The following is a 20,995-nucleotide window of genomic DNA, read 5'->3' as shown; positions in this document are numbered from 1 at the left end:
CCTGTCACCATCTTTCTCCACTTGCTCATCACTTCTTCTTTTCCACAACTGTCTTCTTCTTCTTTTTTTCTCTTAACCCACCTGTCCGTCTCACCTCATTTTCATTCTGCCTTTCTTTTGATTTATTCTCTGCCATTCTTTCCTATTCACCCCCTTTCTTTTGCTCCACTCTGATTAGTGTGAGATCGCCTTTTATTTTTTCCCCCTGAACTGTAGAATAAGAATTGATCCCCATTTTCACTCCATAGAGGCGGATGAATACACCTCAGAGAAGGAATTAATGAGTGATTTGTGAATGATCCCTGAGCCTTCATCCCTCCTTTGTGGTTAACGACGCTTTTGAGAGTTCTTCATCTGGAAAGACGATGAAAGCAGTGTGTGTGTGTGACATAAGAGGAGCGGAGGAAGAGAAAAGAAAGACAGACAAGAGCTCACGAGCATCAGATGAGGCAAATATTATGCAAATGTAATGCCTGAAACTCCAGTCTTAGCTTTGACTTAGTTGGATATGAACTGTACTACGCTGCACGTTTTTCTTCGTGTGTGTAAAAGTGTGAGCATGAGTGTGAGTGTGCATGGGGAGGTGGTGGCCATAGACTTGGAGCGATGCTGAGAGTCTGCTGTGACTGGATAAGCTGTGTGTTTGCTTAGGTTCACACTGAGGATACAAGATAGGGCACGAGTAATCTGCTGTGCTACAGTGACGGATAAATCCCCCTCGTCACCCCGAGACTGGCACGTGCACAGCACACACACACACACACACACACACACACACACACACACACACACACACACACACACACATTTACTGACAGCTGTTGGCCCTTATATATGCATATCATATAGCTGCAGAAATTAAGAAAAAGTTGCATGCTGGCTCTAAACAACATTATTACCTGGAGGCAGTGGAATAATGTCAAACTTTGAATGTTTTTGTCACTGATTTTATTGTGAAAGCCTGAATACAGTGAGCTGGAAAGGCCAGTTTCATCAATCAATGTCACTGGAGTCAAGGTTTACAGGAGACTTTGAGATAAGGTTTTCTTTTAAATTACTCTTCTCTCACTGCAGACTTCTTATTGAGTCTCCTGTGGTAAAATTCTCTTTGGTCTCTTTTTGAACTTTGATTGCCTCCGCCAAATACTCTCCACCCCTGCTTGGGAATTCTCACATTTTATTTTGTACAAATCACTGTTCTGAGATAACTTTGTGTGTGTATGTGCATGTTACGTAGTGTAAGTGTATGCAGATGAAGGAGCATATCACTGTTGCATCTTACACAACTTTTCCAAAACTAAGAAAAACAGTCTTGTTCTTAGCTTGATAACAAAACCTTTGGACGTTATCGAAGAGATCTTAAAATGATTACATGAGCCAAGAAGGTTAAACAATTCTCAGCCCATCGGGCAGCATGTAATCCTAAAGTAGTCAAAAAGAAATGGCAAAAGCTAAAAATACCGTCTGGTGCACACCTTGGCTCTGTGGATGGCAATGTTAGTCCATTGTCCAGCACTTTTCTTCAGATTAAAGTATCTCAGCAGCTATTTGATTGCATCACTGCTGACTTGAATGTGCAATGACTATCTGCAATCTCAGGTTTATTACCAGCTCAGCCTCGTATCGTAATGAGAGCTTAACAGAGGCCGCAGTGGGTTGCAGGTGGGGTGGGGGGGGGGGGGGGGGGGGGTTGCATATGTTTTTCATGCAAAGAACAAGAAAAAAGGCAGTGACAAGGATGCCACGTGTGTAGACAGTGTTTAATGTTTTTACTGTAACATTTTTAAGGTTTATATACCAAACACACATGCAAAATGAAATTATACTGGTGGGATGTCTAAGTTTGAATCTGATTCAAATGTTATCCTAGTGATTATTCTGTGGATAAACCCAGTAATCCCTGCCCCTAAAACAAACAACAAAATAATTATAAGCGCTTACTAATTGGAAAAATAAGACAATACAAGATTCAAAACTGTGTTACTAACCAAACCTTGAGATTTGTTTTCTTTTGCAGCCCTATTTAACTCTAATAACTTTGGCAATCCTCCAACTTTTCTTCTAGGGCGACCACCAGATAAATGTTTTAAATTTGTCCTATACTTTAGTTTATTCCTAAAAATGTTGTGGTAACGCATTACCACATTGTATCATGTGACATCTCAATGTTGCAGAGTTATGCAAAAGTAATGTACCCAGTAGTATAAAAAGTTACTTTATTTCCGTAGTTTTTAAGTAATGGATTTCTTCTTTCAAAAATAAATGTGTAATACTGAGTTTTATTGAGTAATGACCCCAACACTGATGACCAAAAACTTAAACTTACTAAAACTAATAACATTCCCATCAGCCTCAGCTTTACTTTGTTTTACTGCTAATTAGAACGTGCTAACATGCTGCATAAACTGAAGCAGAACATGGCCAACATTATACCTGCTAAACATTAGCATGTTAGCATTTAGCTCAAAGCTGTGCCTCACAGAGCCATTACCGTCACAGAACCCTTAGTCTTGTCATGTATATTTTGCTTTTATGCATGTAAATGATTAACGTGTATGTTTGTGTAATGTTTTGTCGCCCCACACTATTATTACTGTCAGGGTGAATGCCTACTCATGTTTGTGGTAATGCAGCGGGCTAGTAAAATGAGACCAGGCTGCGGAAATGAGAGAGGCCCATTATTGTAGTACTTCAGATGCCATATTAATCTGTATTCTGATGTTGACGCTGTCTAATTAAGTCTGGCGTGCATAAAAGAAAAGCTACAGTATGTGCACATGGCATGGACGCTAAATGCTAATTACAAGGCTGTGATTTGGTCTGTGAATACAAAATGATCATTTTCACTGCCCCCTGCTCAGGCTATCAATCAGCTTGTCAACACAAAAGCAATAATCGGAGTTTGATGACTGGGAGAGTAGCAGCGAGGGAACCGGGACTATTATAATGTTTTTAATGAAAAAAGAGATAGGAGAGGGGTCTAGACGAGGGAATTAACTGTCGTGTCTCACCTCGCATGTCCTATTACTGCCATTGAATGAAAGCAACCTTCAGTGCGAGGCTGAGAGGCTGTACAGGTAGACATGTGGCACTACAGTGAGTTCTCGCTGAATTTGTCTCCAAGGTAAAATGATGTAAAGAGGATGAAACCAGCTGCCCCCCGTATCCTGCCAGTGACACACTTTTTTTGTGTGTCTTTAGGTCTCACAAACCACTTGCAAAGAAACTGCAGTGCAATTTCTCCTCAGTGCCAATGGCAGGGAGCCCTGCGTGAGGGTGCCTCAGTCGAACTGAGAAAGATGTGAAGTGCTCTCATCTCAAATGATATGAGTGCTCACCTAAAGCATCAGGTGTCCGTCCTCCTCCGCTTGCATCTTCCTCCCCTGCTGTCCCACTGTTTCTCCTCGGCGCTGCCTTCTCACATCTCGCAACCCGATTGCCTTCTTTCAGCTTTTTCTTTTTCCTTTGCTGCTCCTGTTATAAAGAATGGCATACGTATGAGAGAGTTTGACGTCAGCTTGTTTGCACTAAGAGCCGACCCGCCGAGCAGTGCATATATACAAAGCTTTCTGCTCTCGTCAATTTAGAAGGAATGGAGGCAAAAAAACATGAAAGTGAACTAAGTGCACTCCAGCCATAACAGATGACAGTTGAGCTACACTAGTAAGTTGGCAAATGTGTGACTGAACTTTGTGCTGAACCTTGAATCTACTCTCAGTTTTCACTCAGTTTAAGGGTTGAGGAAAGTTTGGAGAGAAACCAACTGATATGACCTCAACAGGGTTGGACCGGGAATAACTAAATAGTCTAATATAATAGTTAATATAATTGTATAATGTTAGTATACTATTATATCACACAGTTTTTAGTATATTTATATAATTTCACATAACAGTATACTATATACCACTGGTATAATATTAATTCCAATCAGACAGTATGGCAGTTTAAGAAGACACATCCAACATTTATTATTTTTGATGGTTTTGTATCTTATTGGTGTAGTGGTTAAAACTTTCGCCTCACAGCAAGAGGGTTGCAGGTTCGAATCTGGATTGCGGCTCTTCTGTGGGAGTTTGCATGTTCTTTCCATGTCAGAGGCGGTTTCCTTCTCCCACAGTCCAAAGACATGCAGCTTAGGTTAAATTGTTGAATCTAAATTGTCCGTAGGAGTGAATGACAGTGTGAATGGTTGTCTGTCTCTATGTGTCAGCCCTGCGATAGTCTGGTGACCTGTCCAGGGTGTACCCCGCCTCTCGCCCAATGTCAGCGGGGATTGGCTCCAACCCCCACAACCCAAATTTGGATAAGCAGTTAAGGATAGTGAATGTATCTTTATTAAGTCCTTGAGCAAGAAAAATCCTCTGCATTGGCGTATTATAATCATAACTATTCATGCATAACAAGGAGTTAAAGTTTCCTGCAGCATGTGAAGCTTTTTTTAAAGCCCTTCTCCATTCGGGCTGCGATTGGGAACACTGACATGTGCTTTGCCAAAATGAAAAGTTGAAAGTGTCGACAAAAGGCGCCTGATATATGCTGAACCCAAAGCTTGCTTATCTTATCTCTATTAACCTATGTCTTATCACTTCAGCAGCAGAAACCTCACTAACAGGGACTTCCACCTCGCATCTCTCAGTTTTCCAGCGCCACTATTACATGTTTTTTCCCTCTTTTTGTTGGTCCATCTTGCTTCACTCCACTATTGCTCCAAATCTCACCAAAAGCTGGGAAAGGGTCCGGGCCAAAGGGACTGGACTAATAGTAATTGGCTTGGAGAGAGAGACTGACAGATGGACTCCCCAACCACATTGGACCGGCAGCCCAGTCCTCTGGGCCAGTCAGCCATACAGCATTTTTATATATTTTTATATTTATATTTTGCATTGCATCGGCCCATTTCTCAAGCAGCCCATCAGGAAAACCCCCAGTGCTCCAGATGGCTCGTCCAGCTCGAACCCAGAGCGTTATGAATCAGGGCTTATCATCTGCATGCCTGTGTGCAGGCAGAAGTCAAGATGATTTGGTACCACTTATTTTAACATTAGTTGATTTCAGCTGCACGGTACAGGAGCTGCATACTCCATCCTTCATCTTCAGATTCCCAAAGCTGCATAATGCTGCACAGACAGGTACACAAGTTTGTCGACTGAAGGCTTATGAAAGTCAACAAACATTTTTTGGGGGGTGATAATACAGATTTGTCACTGTGTGGAACCGGGATGGAGGACAAGCCCAGATCTTTTTTCTAGCCTTAACCATCTTGTTGCCTTAACTCTGTTATTACAGTGGTAGACGAATGAGAATGGGTTGCAGTGGTTGTGATTAAACTTATCTGTGGTACAAAAAGGTCAAGATTCAACATATCTGTGGTTTACGGAAACAAACTATGCCAACATTTATTCTGGCCACTGGGCTGGGAGGACTCAGGGCAAACATCAAACAGTATATTTACAGGCTTTACTTACTCTAACCACATCATTGTGTAGCTAAATAGAGCAGATTGTAGCTTAAAGTTTGGGCAGCAGTAAAACATTATTAATAAAGCAATATTAGTAAACTAATATCAGAGTTTATTGGCTCTGACAGGATAATAAAACTTGTTCATTCAAGAGTGTGGTCATTGTGGAGGCTGTATTTTGTGGTGTTGATGAACATTATACAGAAAGGTGTTTCTGTTATTTAGCCTGCTCTCACTGATAAATGGGGTGAAGAAAATAATAGAAAAGCTTCAATCAGCACCACAAGTCATGACGTTGAACATCTCTAAAACAGATAAACCAAAATCTAGATCATTTAGGAGACAGCATATGTCAATATATAATTTAAATAAGATATGACTTTATTTATCCCGCAGTGGGGAAATTTAGTTGTCATAGCAGCTCAAGATACAGACACATAGATATAGAAGACAGAATAAGAATATAAAGAATAAAATACATAAAAAGACATACATTCTATACACATTATATACATACATTTCTGCTATTTGGCATTTAATATTAATATGTTGTTTTTGTGTTTGTTTGTTTCCCCAAAGTACTTTGCTTTTTCACAGATATTGCACATTGGAGAAAATATATTTTAGCATGTTAAATAAGTTAAATAGGTTGTTGCATGTAGTAGTGTGAACATCAATGAATACATATATTTAAATATATAAGTGGTATGTGACATATATAATATAGAAATATTACAGAAGGCCTTATATAGGCCTAATTTGGTTGGATGTAAACAAAAAATTGCATACATTAATCAAATTATAGTAAGTTAAACATTATATTTAATCTACTAGTTATTTCTGATGCCAACTAGCAGTTTAGCAACATCCAAAATATAGGATGCTACCATCCCAGCGTGACAGGAGCATTGGTTACTGCAGTGGTTACCGTCTGAAAGTATTTTAACATTTGCATTCCACAAATCAGAGACAACACTCTCTGTCCCTGTTTTGGCGGTCACCGGTCAGGCATCCTCCTGCTGCTACTTGTTCTCTTTCAGCCTGCAGGTATACACACAGGGATTCTCCAAAACAACAACACTCAGTGTTTGTCATTTTCGGTACCAGGGTGCTTTACACTTATACAAGTCTCTCCCCTTCTGAGTCACACTCCCCGATTAATACCAAAAACAGCTCTTTTACTCTCTTTTTCTCTTTCTCTCCCTTTGTGTTTGTTCTTGCTGCTGGCTCCCTCTCACATCCTTATTTTCTTAAACTCGAGGGTTTGTTTTGTTTTCTAACTGGAGAGGAAAATAATGCATGCTTTGAGCTTGAACACTACTGCAGGACAGCGGGTCCTCATTATTGAACCACGGTCACAGTTCTGTGATCTGGAGGAATTGCCTAATTTTAGTTAGATTAATTAAATAAGCCATTAATAAGCCTGAAACCCAAACAAAACCGTTTTGACATCCAGCACTCTGAATAATCTTTTCAGTCAATGTGAAGCAGAGCGGTGGCGTTCATCTTGAGATCTGTTTTTTTTTTTCTTTTTCTTTTCCATTTTCTGATGTCTGCCCACTGTGTTGATTCATGTGTCTCATTTCTCATGACTGGGCGGCTATGAATATTTGTTCTGCTAAAAGTGTTTTTTGAGAGGTCACATTGTGTTCTTTCACAAACAAGGTGAAAACACGAATAACTGCTCAGAGCAGATGCAATCAAAGGCTACGGCATCGGGCATATTTAAGTTGAACTTTTGAATGAGCTTCAATTTATGTGATCTTTCAAACCATACATACATACATATATATTTTAAAGGAATAAATAGCAGATGGTGATTTTTAAACCCTGGAATTTTCTGAACCCATTTCAGTCCCTGATGAATAGATCCCACGCTCAACAAAAAAGAGCTTTCAGCGTCGGGCTTGTTTCTCCCATGGCTTTTCCTCCATAAAAAAACATTCAAACTCTCAGATGGAACGTGACTGTTTTTCTCAGAGACATATCACCGCTCACCTGAAGTCACTTTAGCAGAGTACCAACTTCAGCATTGTACTACCTAAAACCTTCAGTGGTCATGACCCTGTTTTTTTACTTGCCAGTGTGAGCCGGATGTAACAATGTTCAGCTTTATCTACCATGCAGAGGGAGAGGATTGAGTAATCTGACCCCTGAGATGTGGCGGAAGAACAAGGCCCATCAAGACGAAGACGGGATGGTGGTTGTGTGTTATACCCCAGAGGGTTTGAACTCCCCCACATCCTGTGTCTCAATGTCCATTTTGTGCTGCTTGAAAAACATAAAAACTATCAATGAAAGAAGAGACGGAAGGATTAAACAGTATGCTGCGCCTGACCCCAGAAACTCTACTTTATTTATAGACGCAGCCTAATGGCTTCAGTGTGAAAGACTCCACATGAAAACCAACAGATGTCCTTTTATCCAAATTTATTTCGGGGTAGCGGAGAACCGTGTGTCATATGCAGCTTGGAGAGTAAAATCATTACAAAATTGCCTTGATCTTTAATCTAATTGTGTTAATCGCAGCAATCAGGATAATTATCAGAACAGACAGACCAAGGGACAACAGAAAGTCCTCATTGGTAAGGTGAACTGTTTGATATTGCGTAAAACAGGAAAAAAGACAGATTACATTGCATTATTAAGGGACTGTGGTTCCTTTATGTACATGGTTGTCCTTTAAAATCATATGATTGATGACTTTAATGCAAGGCAAAGCCATTCTTTAATAAGCCAAAGTCTGTTCTGTTGGCCTTAGTACAAGAGGAAATAAAAGTCCTCCAAACTAAATAAATATACATTAGAAATCAATCTAAATTTAAATAATATTTTCAGTTCTTCCAATTTTCACATTTTTAGTGGCACGTCTGAGAGAAAAATCAATCGTTCCATAATATAAATTTCCTGAACTACTTCTATTCTCTTTACTCAGTCACACCTTCCTGGTTATTGCTTGCTTTTTTTTTTTTACTTCCTATTAGATCTGTCCTCATTTTTTCATACCAATTGGCATTTTTCCCAAATACATAAGACTACAGTCACAATGCAGGCGCCTGCAGAGTCTTATTTTTATGTTGAATGTGGGCAGTGCAGGGTGAGACACACATGGAAATCAGTTGGCTGGTTTACAGTCTGGTTGCAGCCAAGTTGGGTCAACCACACAAACACACACACACTTCTTTATCATGACCGTTATCAAAGGTCACCAAAGTTGAACTTGACACTTTGCAAAAATGCAAAAAAAATGCAAACCTAAATGGCAGAATAGACCATTTGTCAATACCACCAATTACGACACATATTAGTGTTTTTGTCAAAATGAGAGTTTCATATCTCACAGTACCACGGAGCATGCAAAAAATAGCACACATGTTATTATATACATACACGTACAGTTCACGGTTGTAAAAAGTTTCTGTGAATTAATGCTAAAAAAAACCCTGACCTAGGTTAAGGGCAAAAAACCTCCTGGTTAGGCATTATGAAAGGCAGTTTAAATAGTAAATAAATGTACATAAAAGCCGAAAGTGAAGTAGTTACGAGCCACCAAATGTAATTAACAAACTGTGAGCCACGTAAGTTATGTAAACAACATAAGTTACTTAAACACTAATTTACTTTCACTCAAACCATTTTTGAGGGGAGACCAGTCTCTGTGCTCACACAGAAAGAAAATTATCGGGAAGCAAATATCCGCCAATGTTAATTTTGTGGCATGCCCTATCACTAATATTAAAATTAATGCAGCCATCAGGTTCAGTCTAAAAGATGGTTATCTTAATAGAAAATACCTTTTAATTTGGTCAGATATTCTCCAGATCATAGAGGATTATTTCAGTCACTCCTGATCGAGAGGGACCACATGCCTTTTTATCTGTGAAGTCTTTTTTAGCACCAGCGTGAGATAAAGTTGAACAAAAAGACAGCAGCTTTTTGATCTGAAAAGCAGCCAGAATCACATCAGAGCTTGAGCCAGAGGGAAGTCTGCTCTGAGGTCTGTCCTCATGTCCCACAATGTGGAGCGCACGACTGTGTGCATTCAAATGATGAGCCATTAACAAAGCTACACCCCCTCAGGGGGAGAAGACATGCTGTTAGACATTGACATGGAAAACCCTGATGGCAGTTAACATTATATATGCCGTGTTTTATGAATGCTTCATTTTCAGTTGACCACATATTTTAATTTGCCTTTAGTCAAGACAGTAAACAGCTGTTGTTAAATGGCTCGTCGTGATGTAAATGTACTGTTCTTTGATATCGGATCGACTGCCCAATGAGAGACCATGTATTTGCCTGTGGTGCTGTGATTTGAATACCATTTGAATAGAACTTGCATAATGTGAGGTGAATTACAAGTGAATGTCTGTGCTACTGTAATAAAATGTGAGAAAGCAGGTATTATTAGACAAAAACAAACAGGAGATGAGCAGGAGTGCTGGCATGTTTGGATGGATTTATGTGAACTTAAACTTAAAAATAACAGATTCCCTAAAAAAAAAAGACCATTAGTAGAATTCTTATAATTGGATAATTGGATTACCTAATTTCCTAGCAATTCCCTCACTGCAGTCGGTGAGTCGTCCAAAACAAGAGCTGTGCTCCAACTACTCATATCTCTGAGGGATTAATTACATGGCCGACCACAGGAAATTATTAGCCTTGTCCATAGTCGCGTGTAAAGGGTTTACTACCTGATGTGCCTTTGTCCTTACATGAACCCATCCCCAGACACTGCTGTTATTAAACCTCAGGCGCCCCTTCGTGGCTCCTGGTGAATTACTCTGTCTCATGTCCTTCTGAATCTGACAGCAACTATCTGTAATGTCACAGATATACATGTATCACTGCAGTGACTTTCTTCGTTTCTTTCTCCTGTAAATAAAATTCCATGTTGCTACTCTTTTGATCACAGCTGACAATTTTTTCTTTGCTGATTGTGATATGGTGAGGCTCAATAGACACTTCAAATAAGTACAAAAGCTTCTTTGCATATGACATCATGCATCGGCGCTCTTTCCAGATGGAGGGAAGTTATGAGGCAACGACAACCAGCTATGCACAAATACCTACGATATGTTCTGTTAATTGCACAGCTGCAGCAATCAATCAAATCAGAGATAAAGTAGCGAGTCCTGAAAATAGGGAAAAAAAAAAAAAAAAAAGAAAGGAAGAGAAATACAGAGAAACTGTCTTAGGTCTGAAGGTGTGGGTTAAAGTGAAGTTAAAGCATTTTGTGAAACAATTTCGAATTACAAATATTTTTAAGCCATGACACAGGTGTTTAACATTGTTTCACAAGGCCTCTGGGGATAGTAGGTAAAAAAAATGTCGCTAAAGTTGGAAAGCTAGTAGTGTGATGCCAGCAGCGCATCTATGTAACATGTTATATTGGAGTTTAAATAGCAATATAAAAAGCATTTACAAAATTAGCTGTTTTTGGACAGTTCTGGGGATTCCCTGAGGGGAACTACCCGAATATGACAAACCTTTAATGGCAACGTATCTCCCAAATTGCATAGATGTTCAGTAAAGCCTGGACTTAACTGGTGGTCCATTTGTCCAAATGTTCTTCATGAGCTGTTGTTTGTGTTTTGTGTTGTCTGCTTCTAAACAGCTGACAGACTTCAATGCTGGAGAGGCATTGGCTGTGTTCGATCAATTAAGACACACTCATGTTAAGTATGGTTCCTGTAAGATAAGAGAGTGCTCTGGAATAGGAATCAAAAACAGCATTGTTCTATGATCGTCCTAGTTCTTGCAGTGCAGATACAATAAAAAGGCAGAGTTCAGTTCAAGTTTCCTCTGGTCTTAAAACACCTATTGTCATACTCTTCTAGTCTAGATTCTTGTACAATCATCTTGCTCGCCGTGTAGCAGGAAGTCTGCAGCATGAGGTAATTTGAAATGATGATCGTGTCCAGACCGGGCAAATCGGTCAAGGTGAGGAAATCCTATAATTTTTCATTTTGACTGGATGACATCCACTATGAGTTTAAATTTTCTGATGAAACCTTCTTTCTGCACGTTCATTCAATCCTGTTATGTAGTCACTTTCTTCTATTTCCAATTTTGCAGCATATGGATTTAGCACTTCCTGCCCTCCATTGTCATAATAATCAAGTGAAAGCAACAAATGCACGGCTGCCTTTGGTCTTTGCTTACAGAGTTCCTGTTAGAATAACATGGCAACCATTGACTCTTCTTCTTAACTATTCATCATCAATTTTCTATCTATTACACGCACGTTTAATAGTTCATAATAAGGTCTCTGGGGCTCTGATTGGTGTCAGCATCTCAGCACCCCTCACAGTTTGCTGATTAGTCTGGCACACATTTGTTGGGCTCAATCGATTCTCAATGGCGCTTCTCCAGACTTAATTCTTGTAGCGAATTGAGCTCAATAATTATGTTCTTTTATAGACTTTGCAGGGCTTGATTGGCACTGCAAAAATTATTACAGCTATACTCTAATGTTTTTACAGTTGCTCTTGTAAACAAGCATCAGGGGATCCCTCTTTCCTGAGAGAAATCCCGAGGTGCACAGGAAGTTCTGTATTTTATTCTCACGAAAGTGACAAACATGAGCTTGTTTGGAAGAAGACAAAAATAGAAGGAGAAAGACAGGAAACTACAGTGTACAATGAGTGTTTTCACATTGCCAAACTTCAAAAGCATTGTACCAGTTGCTGTTATCAGATTCAGACACAGCAAGTTTGCGAAAGTGAGCAGTCTGGTGATTTTGTGCCATTATTACTAAACTAAAAGAAGCAGAAGTAAAACCTTTAAAGGGATTTATGTGTTTCTTTACTTTTTCAATCAATCTAAGGAGGCTCTTTTGAATACTTAAGCTGACAATAATGAACGATGCACAAGCAGTGCATTGTTAAAAGGCTCAATAGAGAGATTCTCCAGTAGTTTTTTGGGATCTCCAGCTGTTTCTCCATTCGGGTGGATAAAGAGGAGTGTTGCATGAAGCTTATACACAAGAAAAAGTCTGTCAGACATGGGCAGTGAACACAGCAGGGAGGTAGACAGTAAGATGGTAATACACTTTAAAGAGCTGAAGATTTTCTCTGCGTGTATAGTTTCATGCTGAGTTTTAATGGATGATGTATTGTTTACTATGCCGAAAGAGGTGCACCATAGTTCCAATAAGGTGGAGAAAAATACAAAGTGAAGAAAAGTATTAGGCCCCGAACATGGCAAGTTTTTTGGGGGGCTTTTTGTCAAAGGAGTTCACGGTCCCCTCTAACAAGATAATGTGTCAAAGTGTTTCCTCTGTGGATGACTCGCCTGCTCTTATCATCTTGCCGTATTTCATCAGTAGCCTAGGGCCGATTTTAACGGTTTTCTTTGGGTTTTTTGCTCTCTGTGAATCAGTGTTATGGTCTCGCTGGAATGCTGAGTTTCCAGGAAAGTATACATGCTTGATGAGGCTTGTCTAAACACAGAGGCAGCAGCCATCCCCCTCGTCACAGGGGCAAAGAACCTCTTACAGTGTTAAGCAGAAAAGCATGGATTTATTTGCGTTAAACCTATATTATGCTTCCTCGAGCTGCATGTAAGCAAACAAACACAGATGTTGTTCAGACACTTTTGTGTGTGTGTGTGTGTGTGTTTCTTTTGTATGGCTTGGTGACATAATGCAATGTGATAGTAAGCAGAGTTTTTTTCATTTAGCACAGCACAATGTGAAGAAATTGTAAAAGAAACGAGAAAATATAAATAAAATTCACCCCGGTGACAGTGTAAACATGATGCTACATCCGTGAAACAAACATGAAAGAATTTGGATTTATGAAGGTAAACAGACAGGACAACGACAACAAAGGTGACAATATGAGATAAGATAACCTTTTATTGAACCCCAGCGAGGAAATTCGGTTGTTGCAGCAGCACAAGGACAGAAATAAATACAGTCGAGTATAGAAATAAACAGAAATAAACAACATGAGGTACATAAACTACACTAGAATAGAATACAAAGTGGAAGTAAACAAGTTTCAGTGGTGTGATGTGATATATGTGATGTGATATATATGTGATACACCAGTGAAATATATGATTTTTATCAACTAATGATATAGAATATAATGCAAGAGTCAATGTCAGTGGATATAGAATGGTTCATAATGATACAGTAAAGAATATGAGACTATGTAAATAATATATCTTCCTATTTACAGTATGTTATCGATTCCTAAGTCGTCACCAATAGAGTGGAATTGGATACGTATACTGCATTATCTGAATTTGCTGCATGTAGCACTTCCTTGCTGTACTTTAATTTTAATGTATGTATCTCTTGGGGTGTCATATGTTCTGTATGTCTTGCATATTTATTACAAGAAACCAATAATAGTTTGTTTTTTTAAAGAGACAGCATAAGATTAAATGTAGTGATATAGTACCATATATATGCATTGTTTATTTAAAAAAAAAACATATATATATATATAATACTTGATTGCAGGGAGAACCTTTAATGTGCATCTCTGCAGCAGCATGACTCCATTTCAAGTAGATTAAAAAGGCCATAAGAAGTTAGTTATTTCATTTTGCTCTTCATATGTGAGAAATGGATGGTAATGTTTTAAATGCAAAAAATATGTCTATGACTGTGGTTCCATATATACTGCAGTAACAATACTTTTTACCACCCTTTGTTAATGTTTGACTTTTCCAGCCCTTACCTTAAGACTGTGAGTTATCGAAGCTTCAAGAAGAATTTTCTCACATTGCTACTGCTGCTTTGCTATTTAACACGGCCACAGGCACCGGCTTGGTGGGAGGCCAGTAGTTCTTGGAAATTCCACATTGCAAAATAATCTTATTTTTTTCCAGCCCAGTGAGTCAAGAGCACTCTGGCTTGGTGGCCCCAAAAATGAAGCAAAAGCCCTCAGACGCCTATCATCCACTCCATTTCATCACTGAAACTTTGTTTGCTGCACACATTGAATGTAGCAGAGGACTCACACACTTGGGTAATCAGGCAGGAAAATGAATGTGCAATTTGAATAACATTATGCTTAATGGCGTACCTGTGCTTCTTTGCATGTGTCAGACGGGAAGGTGGAGGTGACGAAGGAGAGCCTGAAGCTTTGCACCATGGGGCCGGGGAAGGTGTTCGGAGAGCTGGCTATTCTCTACAACTGCACCAGGACTGCCACGGTCAAGAGTGAGTCTCCACAGACACCTGCAGAAACGTCCAAAGTGCTCACATCAGTCTGTGTTGAACGGCCACACGTTCCCCTGGTGACAGATAATGTCACCTCTTCACACAAACACACACATACACACATCCACTGAAATCTGTTACCCGGTGTGGGGGATTATGGGTATTACTGCCTGTAGGATATCAGTCGTACATTTACACAGGAGGATCACAGGGCCTGTTTAGACCTGGAATTAACATGCATCATAGGCGATCCGATTATTCTGTGTTATCTGTGACATGAGAAATACTTTCAAAATATTATGTTTAAAAATACAAAAACAGCAAAACGACACACAGAACTACTTATAGGATCCAAGTGGTGACTTACGAGGCTGAAAAATGAAGCCAATAAGTAAATGCCTTAGACCTGCATTCTTTCTAATGGCCAGACTGGTTGCAAAAACAAGTCTGAAAGTCAAAAGAAATGTGACCCTACTACTTCTCACTTCATTTATTACCTCAGTGAACATTTTCCTAACAAGTTTATGGTTTCAATTACTCGTTTTAAGTCTTCTTTAATACAGCGTGATGTTACATTTCTAAATTATGTTCCCATTTAGAGTAAAATAGATGATAAAGCAGAGGACTGATACCACAGTGCACTGTGTTTTTGTTATCAGACTTTGACTCTTTCACAGTGGGATTTCATTGCTGCAAGGTTAATTGTAACATTTTGGCAGGATAAAAATGTCTTGTTTTAGTTGGACTAAAAGACACTCTACGGAGTTATTTTTTCTAATGATTTTTTTTTAATATTTGATGCAACTTATACTAAACAAGCTAGCTAGCAGGTGCTGGCGTTAGCTGATAATTGAGCTCAGGCAAACCAAATTGCCCAAAGATGTTTGATGCAGTCTGAATATATATTTCTATGAGCCTTTTTCCAAATTTCAGAGGTTGTGGAGAAGTGACTGAGTGCATACTGAGGACATCCTTCAGTGTGAGACAGAACACGTTCTTGTACACAATGTTAAAAAAAAATGTGGCTATATAAAGACCAGACCACCTCTTCCAAATGTGGTTTAAGCGATTGGATCTCAGTGCTTCCTGAATGCATGTTTGGTGCAGTGAGACAGGTGTGATCAGATCATCCATGTTAACGTCAGGTCTGAATAGGGCCACAGTCACTGTATAGCACAGATAGCATTACTCCTCAGTCATGATGAAACAGCCATTACCACTCTGTGTTGTCACAACACTCCAGTTAAGTGTCTTGAGAGACCCCCCGTGAGTTGAATGTCAAGGTCCTCTCTTTCATGTGTCAAAGCTCCAGCTATGAAGGATGCACAGTGGGTGAGTGGGTGGTCTATCAGACTGGCGAATTGAATAGTCTGTCTAATAGAGTAAGCAGAGGAAACTGAGAACAGGACAGGACAGATGGTGGACTATGCACATTTGAGACCTAGTGTGTTCGAAGAGTGTGCGACAGCTTGAAAAATGTGTGTTTATGTGAGGCAGGAAACGGGAAATAACTGAAAAAGTGCCTTGGAATAGAATAATAAATAGACAAAAAGGTGAGATGAGATAAAAAGTCTGGAGAGTGAAAGTGTTTTTGTGCTGACAAACGCAGCTCAAATTGACACAAATGAATGTAGGTCAGTGTCTGAGTGAGTGCTTCAGCTGGCACTAAACATCAGAATGATAATTCAGTATAATCACTATTGACCTGGTAAGTAATTCCACACACTGAGCCGGTTGATTGTAGCATGTGACGTAGGTATGAATGAATGCATGAAGTGCAGGCGGGGGGACGGGAGGGGGGGTCCCGAGGGCCTGCAGGAAGTGTGAGTTAGAGTGTGGAGGGAACCGGGGTTGATGGCGGTGGCAGCGAGGTTGCACTCTCCTTCCTGACCTCTTTCATGTCCCATGATCCCCTTACGCTGACCAACCAACCTGACGGAAACTCCCAGCTCCCGTTGCTATGGCAACATGTGCCCACTGGGAGATGAGCCAATTCTTAGGGGATAAAATATTCCCCTTCCCACAGGCGACAGAGTGTCTGTCTTTTTTCCTTTTGTATATTCTTCTGCTTGCCACCGGCCCATCGGCATGTACTCCCCGCAGCGATCTTTAGAAGTGTACGTCAGCGCTTTTGCTGGCGAGGTGGCGGCTTACTAAAAAAACTCTGTGTGGAACAAATGATGTAATTGTCTACATGGGCAGAAGTGTGTTTCAGTCTGGCAGGGTCACCGGCACTGTCTCAGAGGGTTGTGGTCTTTGTTTTTAATGTATGTCTCCACACAAGAATATACCAAAGAATTCAGTCTGATATTAGAGGTGGTGGTCTCCGACGGAAATCACAAAACTATCTGATGAGAGTGCATGGGGGTTCAGTTTCCAATCAACAACTCTAATTAGATCTGCTCATAGAATCCTGTAAGACGATATATCCTCAGTGTAATTTCAATTTACATTACATGGTCTTCTTAGTCATATCCATAAATAATAATAAACATCTCGCTAGAATTTGATGATGAAACTGCTAATGTGTACAGTACACCTCCTCCGTCCTTTAACTGCAGAAGTAATTTACAATATAATGACATTATTGCCAGCTGTGATAATGAAGAGATTATTGGAGTCTGCTGTCTCTGAAGAAATCTTACAAAAACAATTAAGAGCCATTATGTGCAATAACTTATTCAGATAACTTATTTTTGCAGGCTTCTCCACCAGTGTTTAGGTGACATAATGATGACATTTGCATAGTTTGTTTCAATTATGGAGCATTGTGCATCATTTTGTAGTCACAAATGTTTAACATTTGACTTGAATTTGTAACTCAGCATGAAAAATGACAGTTAAATGAGCTTTAACTGTTCTGGTCCAGCTGCTTTTAGTTTTAAAGCACCAAAACAGTGACGCAGCATATTGCAACCCATTTACTTGAAATTAGTACCAACCATTTTCAAAGCATACTTCAGAGTTTGGGATTTTTCATTGTGTCTTTCCTATCTTCCAGGCATCATTTGGTTTCCTTTTCATTTCAGAACATTATGAAAATCAGTGACTTGAAACTGGCTTGATTTCGGAGATTCATCACAGCAACCATTGTGTGTGACTGCTGGCTCTCCAAATCAGTCTGCACTTACAACAAACAGGGATAACATGACAACAATACCAGCAGACACAATGTTCACTGTGATAGATTGTCCATCACACACTTAATTTCAGTCCTCTGCAAGTTGTTTGTCAAACCACACTGGTATCAAATAGACACCAGTGATCGCCTGGAAGGGAGGGAAAAAAATCCCCCACATTTTTGGAAAATGTTTGGCAGTAATGAGCACTATCTCTGATTTATTATAAAATGTCTCAAAAGCAAAATTACTGCTGTAGTCTGTTGAATTAAAATAATGAACAAACAGAAGGCTGCGTAAAATAAATAAATAACACACTCAATCAACATGCAGGTTTTCCTTCTAAACTGTTGCACAAAAAACATGGATTGGACTATTTTATGCTGCAAGTATTCATCTAATTACACATTTCTAAGCCGGTGCACTGCAGGCATGAGGCAAAATTGCAAGCCAAAATAACACAAGGATTGGGTGAATTTCTATTAAGTCTTGCATTTCTATGCAAATTCCCAGAGGGACTGACAAGGATATTCATTTTCCATCAATCCCCCTCATTCTCAGCCTTTAGGTGATTTCATGTGTGAGAACTTGCTTGGACTCTCCCCAAGAGAAATGGATCCTGTAAAGTAAGTTTGCCCTAACTCAAGCATTCTTTTCAAGCAGCACTTACTCTCAGGCTGCGTTGTGTTCCCTACAAGTTCTACCAATCAATAAGTTTCAGGATAGAGACGCTTACAGTTAGTGTGGAGTTATGGACACATTTGGGGTTTAACTCTGCCAGACTTGGCAAATGAGGTATATTGCCTGAGTTTACAAAAAAGTCCCCTCGCCAGCAAATCCATATTAGATCATTTTCACATGACAACAATCGGGAAGCTTGCCGAAGAGAATTGTCGGTGATAGGGGTAGGAGTGAGAGACATGAGAGCGAGGTGATAAATACAGGACAGCAGTGACAACAAAATGAGGGAGCCACCTCAAGGGAAGTGGGAAAAAATTGGTATTTTTTGTCTGAAGATAGACAAGAGAGGAGGACGGTGGCCCGCTGCTAAAAATATTCTTTTATAGCATCAGAATGTCACACTTTCATGAAGGCTTGGACAGCATAAGAGGATGCAATTCAGCATGGTGTGGCATAAAGCTGTGCAGCACTTGACAGAAGTAAGCAGCATTGTGCCACATGACAACAGCAGGAAAGAATATTTAAAATAATATTGTTGTTGTGGCTCGATTGATCTGCTGGAAAGGCCCACTAAAGTTTTAAAATCATCCTTAAGAGGTTAACTCAACCACAAGTAGTTATTTTCACCATGATTGATCTGTCAATTGTTTTCAGGATTCGTTGTTTGTGGGGCTGTAATTGACTAAAGAAATTCTTAGCCGACTAACACTCGATATACATATTCATAGGCATACACATACATCTTCTCCACTTCTCGATTAGTTAAAATAATCGACAGATCTGTTCCACAAAGAGTCATACAGTCTTCAAAGAACTAAATGACCATAATCGAAAAATAGTGCCTGAAACTATTTTCCACATCTTCAAATGTCTTATTTTGTGCAAACAATGACGAAAACCCAACAATATTCAGTTAACAATGATACAAATACAGAGCAAAGCAGTAAATCCTCACACTATTTCACAAGTCGTAACAACCTGCAGGCTCTACCTCACTTTTCTGTTTAAAGGAGACATATTATTCTCATTTTCAGGTTCATAGTTGTATTTTTGGTTTCTGCTTGAACATGTTTACATGCATTCTTTTTTTTTCATACTTTCTGTCTTAATATACCCATATTCACATGCAGAGCAGTATATTCTACTGAGCCTGCATTTGATATAGGAAGGGGAGCCAAATCCAAATGGCTTGATAACTCCCATCTTCTGCTTTTTTGTGGGTTAATTTAGGTAATTCAGATACACAAATGTGCACAAGCACAAGTTTTTCACATGTCCCCTTAAAGTGTACTTACAATATTAAGCAATCACTGAAATAGTTGCAAATTACTTTGCAATTATTTGATTCAGCAATTTATTTAACTGATCATTTCAGCACTACATGGAAAATAACCAACTACAGTCGTGCTTTTACTCTGCATGATTCATAGTTTGGTTTATGTTTGTTAACTGGCAAACAAGCCATCACCTGCTCTAAACTTACTTCTGCTCTAATAACAACCCATCACAAACAGATGCGCTCTGTGGTCTATATTAAATATTCTGCGCTATAAATACAGAGCTTTTTCCATAGCTTTCAATTGCATCTCAATGTCTTTCTGAAAGAAAAAAAGACACAATATAAAATTAAGAAATTAATAATATTATGATTCTTACAAATGTGCAGCAGATCTATCACACCGAGCATACTGTTCAGTCACGGTGGCTCTGAACGAGTGTCGGGAACCCTGACACTGTTTTGGTCCAGTCCTATCTTTTAGAGAGTGAGGTCACTGCCAGTCACTACTAACATAATCAGAGAGACTGATTATCTGGTGCTCCATCTTAATGATAGTGGTGGAAGAAGCAGTCAGACGTCACTGCAGATACTCAGCTGCCGCTCTCACTGGGAATCATATCTAACGCACATGAACGCTTTACCATACGACCAGATTACACTTTTCCAATTAAAACAACGTCATAATTCATGCTGAGAAGTACCTTGAGCATTAAAAGGGAGATCCAGACGAAGGAAAGGGAATCCTATCCATCAAATATACTGTTGGGGATTCGCCAGCAGCAGGCACACAGCACACACACACACACACACACACACACACACACTTCACACACTTACTTCACCGTTTCTATCAGTCTTTGTCACTCACTCACTCACTCACTCACTCACTCACTCACTCACTCACTCACTCACTCACTCACTCACTCACTCACTCACTCACTCACTCACTCACTCACACAGAGCCAGTGTTGTACCGTTCAGTCAGGTTTGACAATTTATTTTCATGATGATCAATGTCCAATATGGATGGACATTTTTTTTTACAATGGCTCGCCTCCACCTGTCACGCTGCTGTGCACATAATCGAGAATTTGGCTTGAGCTGTTTTAAGGAGCGTGGGGTCTGCAGGTATTGGGAAAAACAAGCATGACTAAGAAAATTGTAGTGTTAAATTGACTGGAAACTAAATGAATACAAAAGAGAGCTGTTACAAACAAGCAAAAAGAAAGCCTGTTCTATCTGTGTATGTTGAATGATCAGTGTTAAAAGCT

General features: G+C 39.6%; 1 protein-coding gene across 2 annotated transcripts in view; it reads left to right on the top strand.

Annotated features, from left to right (window-relative positions):
* Window positions 1-20,995, top strand: part of LOC131993339 (cGMP-dependent protein kinase 1) — a 109,745-nt gene that overhangs the window by 24,615 nt on the left and 64,135 nt on the right. For both annotated transcript variants that reach the window (XM_059359201.1, XM_059359199.1), the window contains exon 3: window positions 14,532-14,645. In XM_059359201.1, coding sequence (XP_059215184.1) covers window positions 14,532-14,645 — 114 coding nt within the window. The remainder of the gene's footprint in view (window positions 1-14,531; window positions 14,646-20,995) is intronic.

This window comes from Centropristis striata, chromosome 20, assembly GCF_030273125.1.
Source record: "Centropristis striata isolate RG_2023a ecotype Rhode Island chromosome 20, C.striata_1.0, whole genome shotgun sequence".
NCBI classification, from domain to species: Eukaryota; Metazoa; Chordata; class Actinopteri; order Perciformes; family Serranidae; genus Centropristis; species Centropristis striata.
This window is presented reverse-complemented; position numbering and strand designations above follow the sequence as displayed.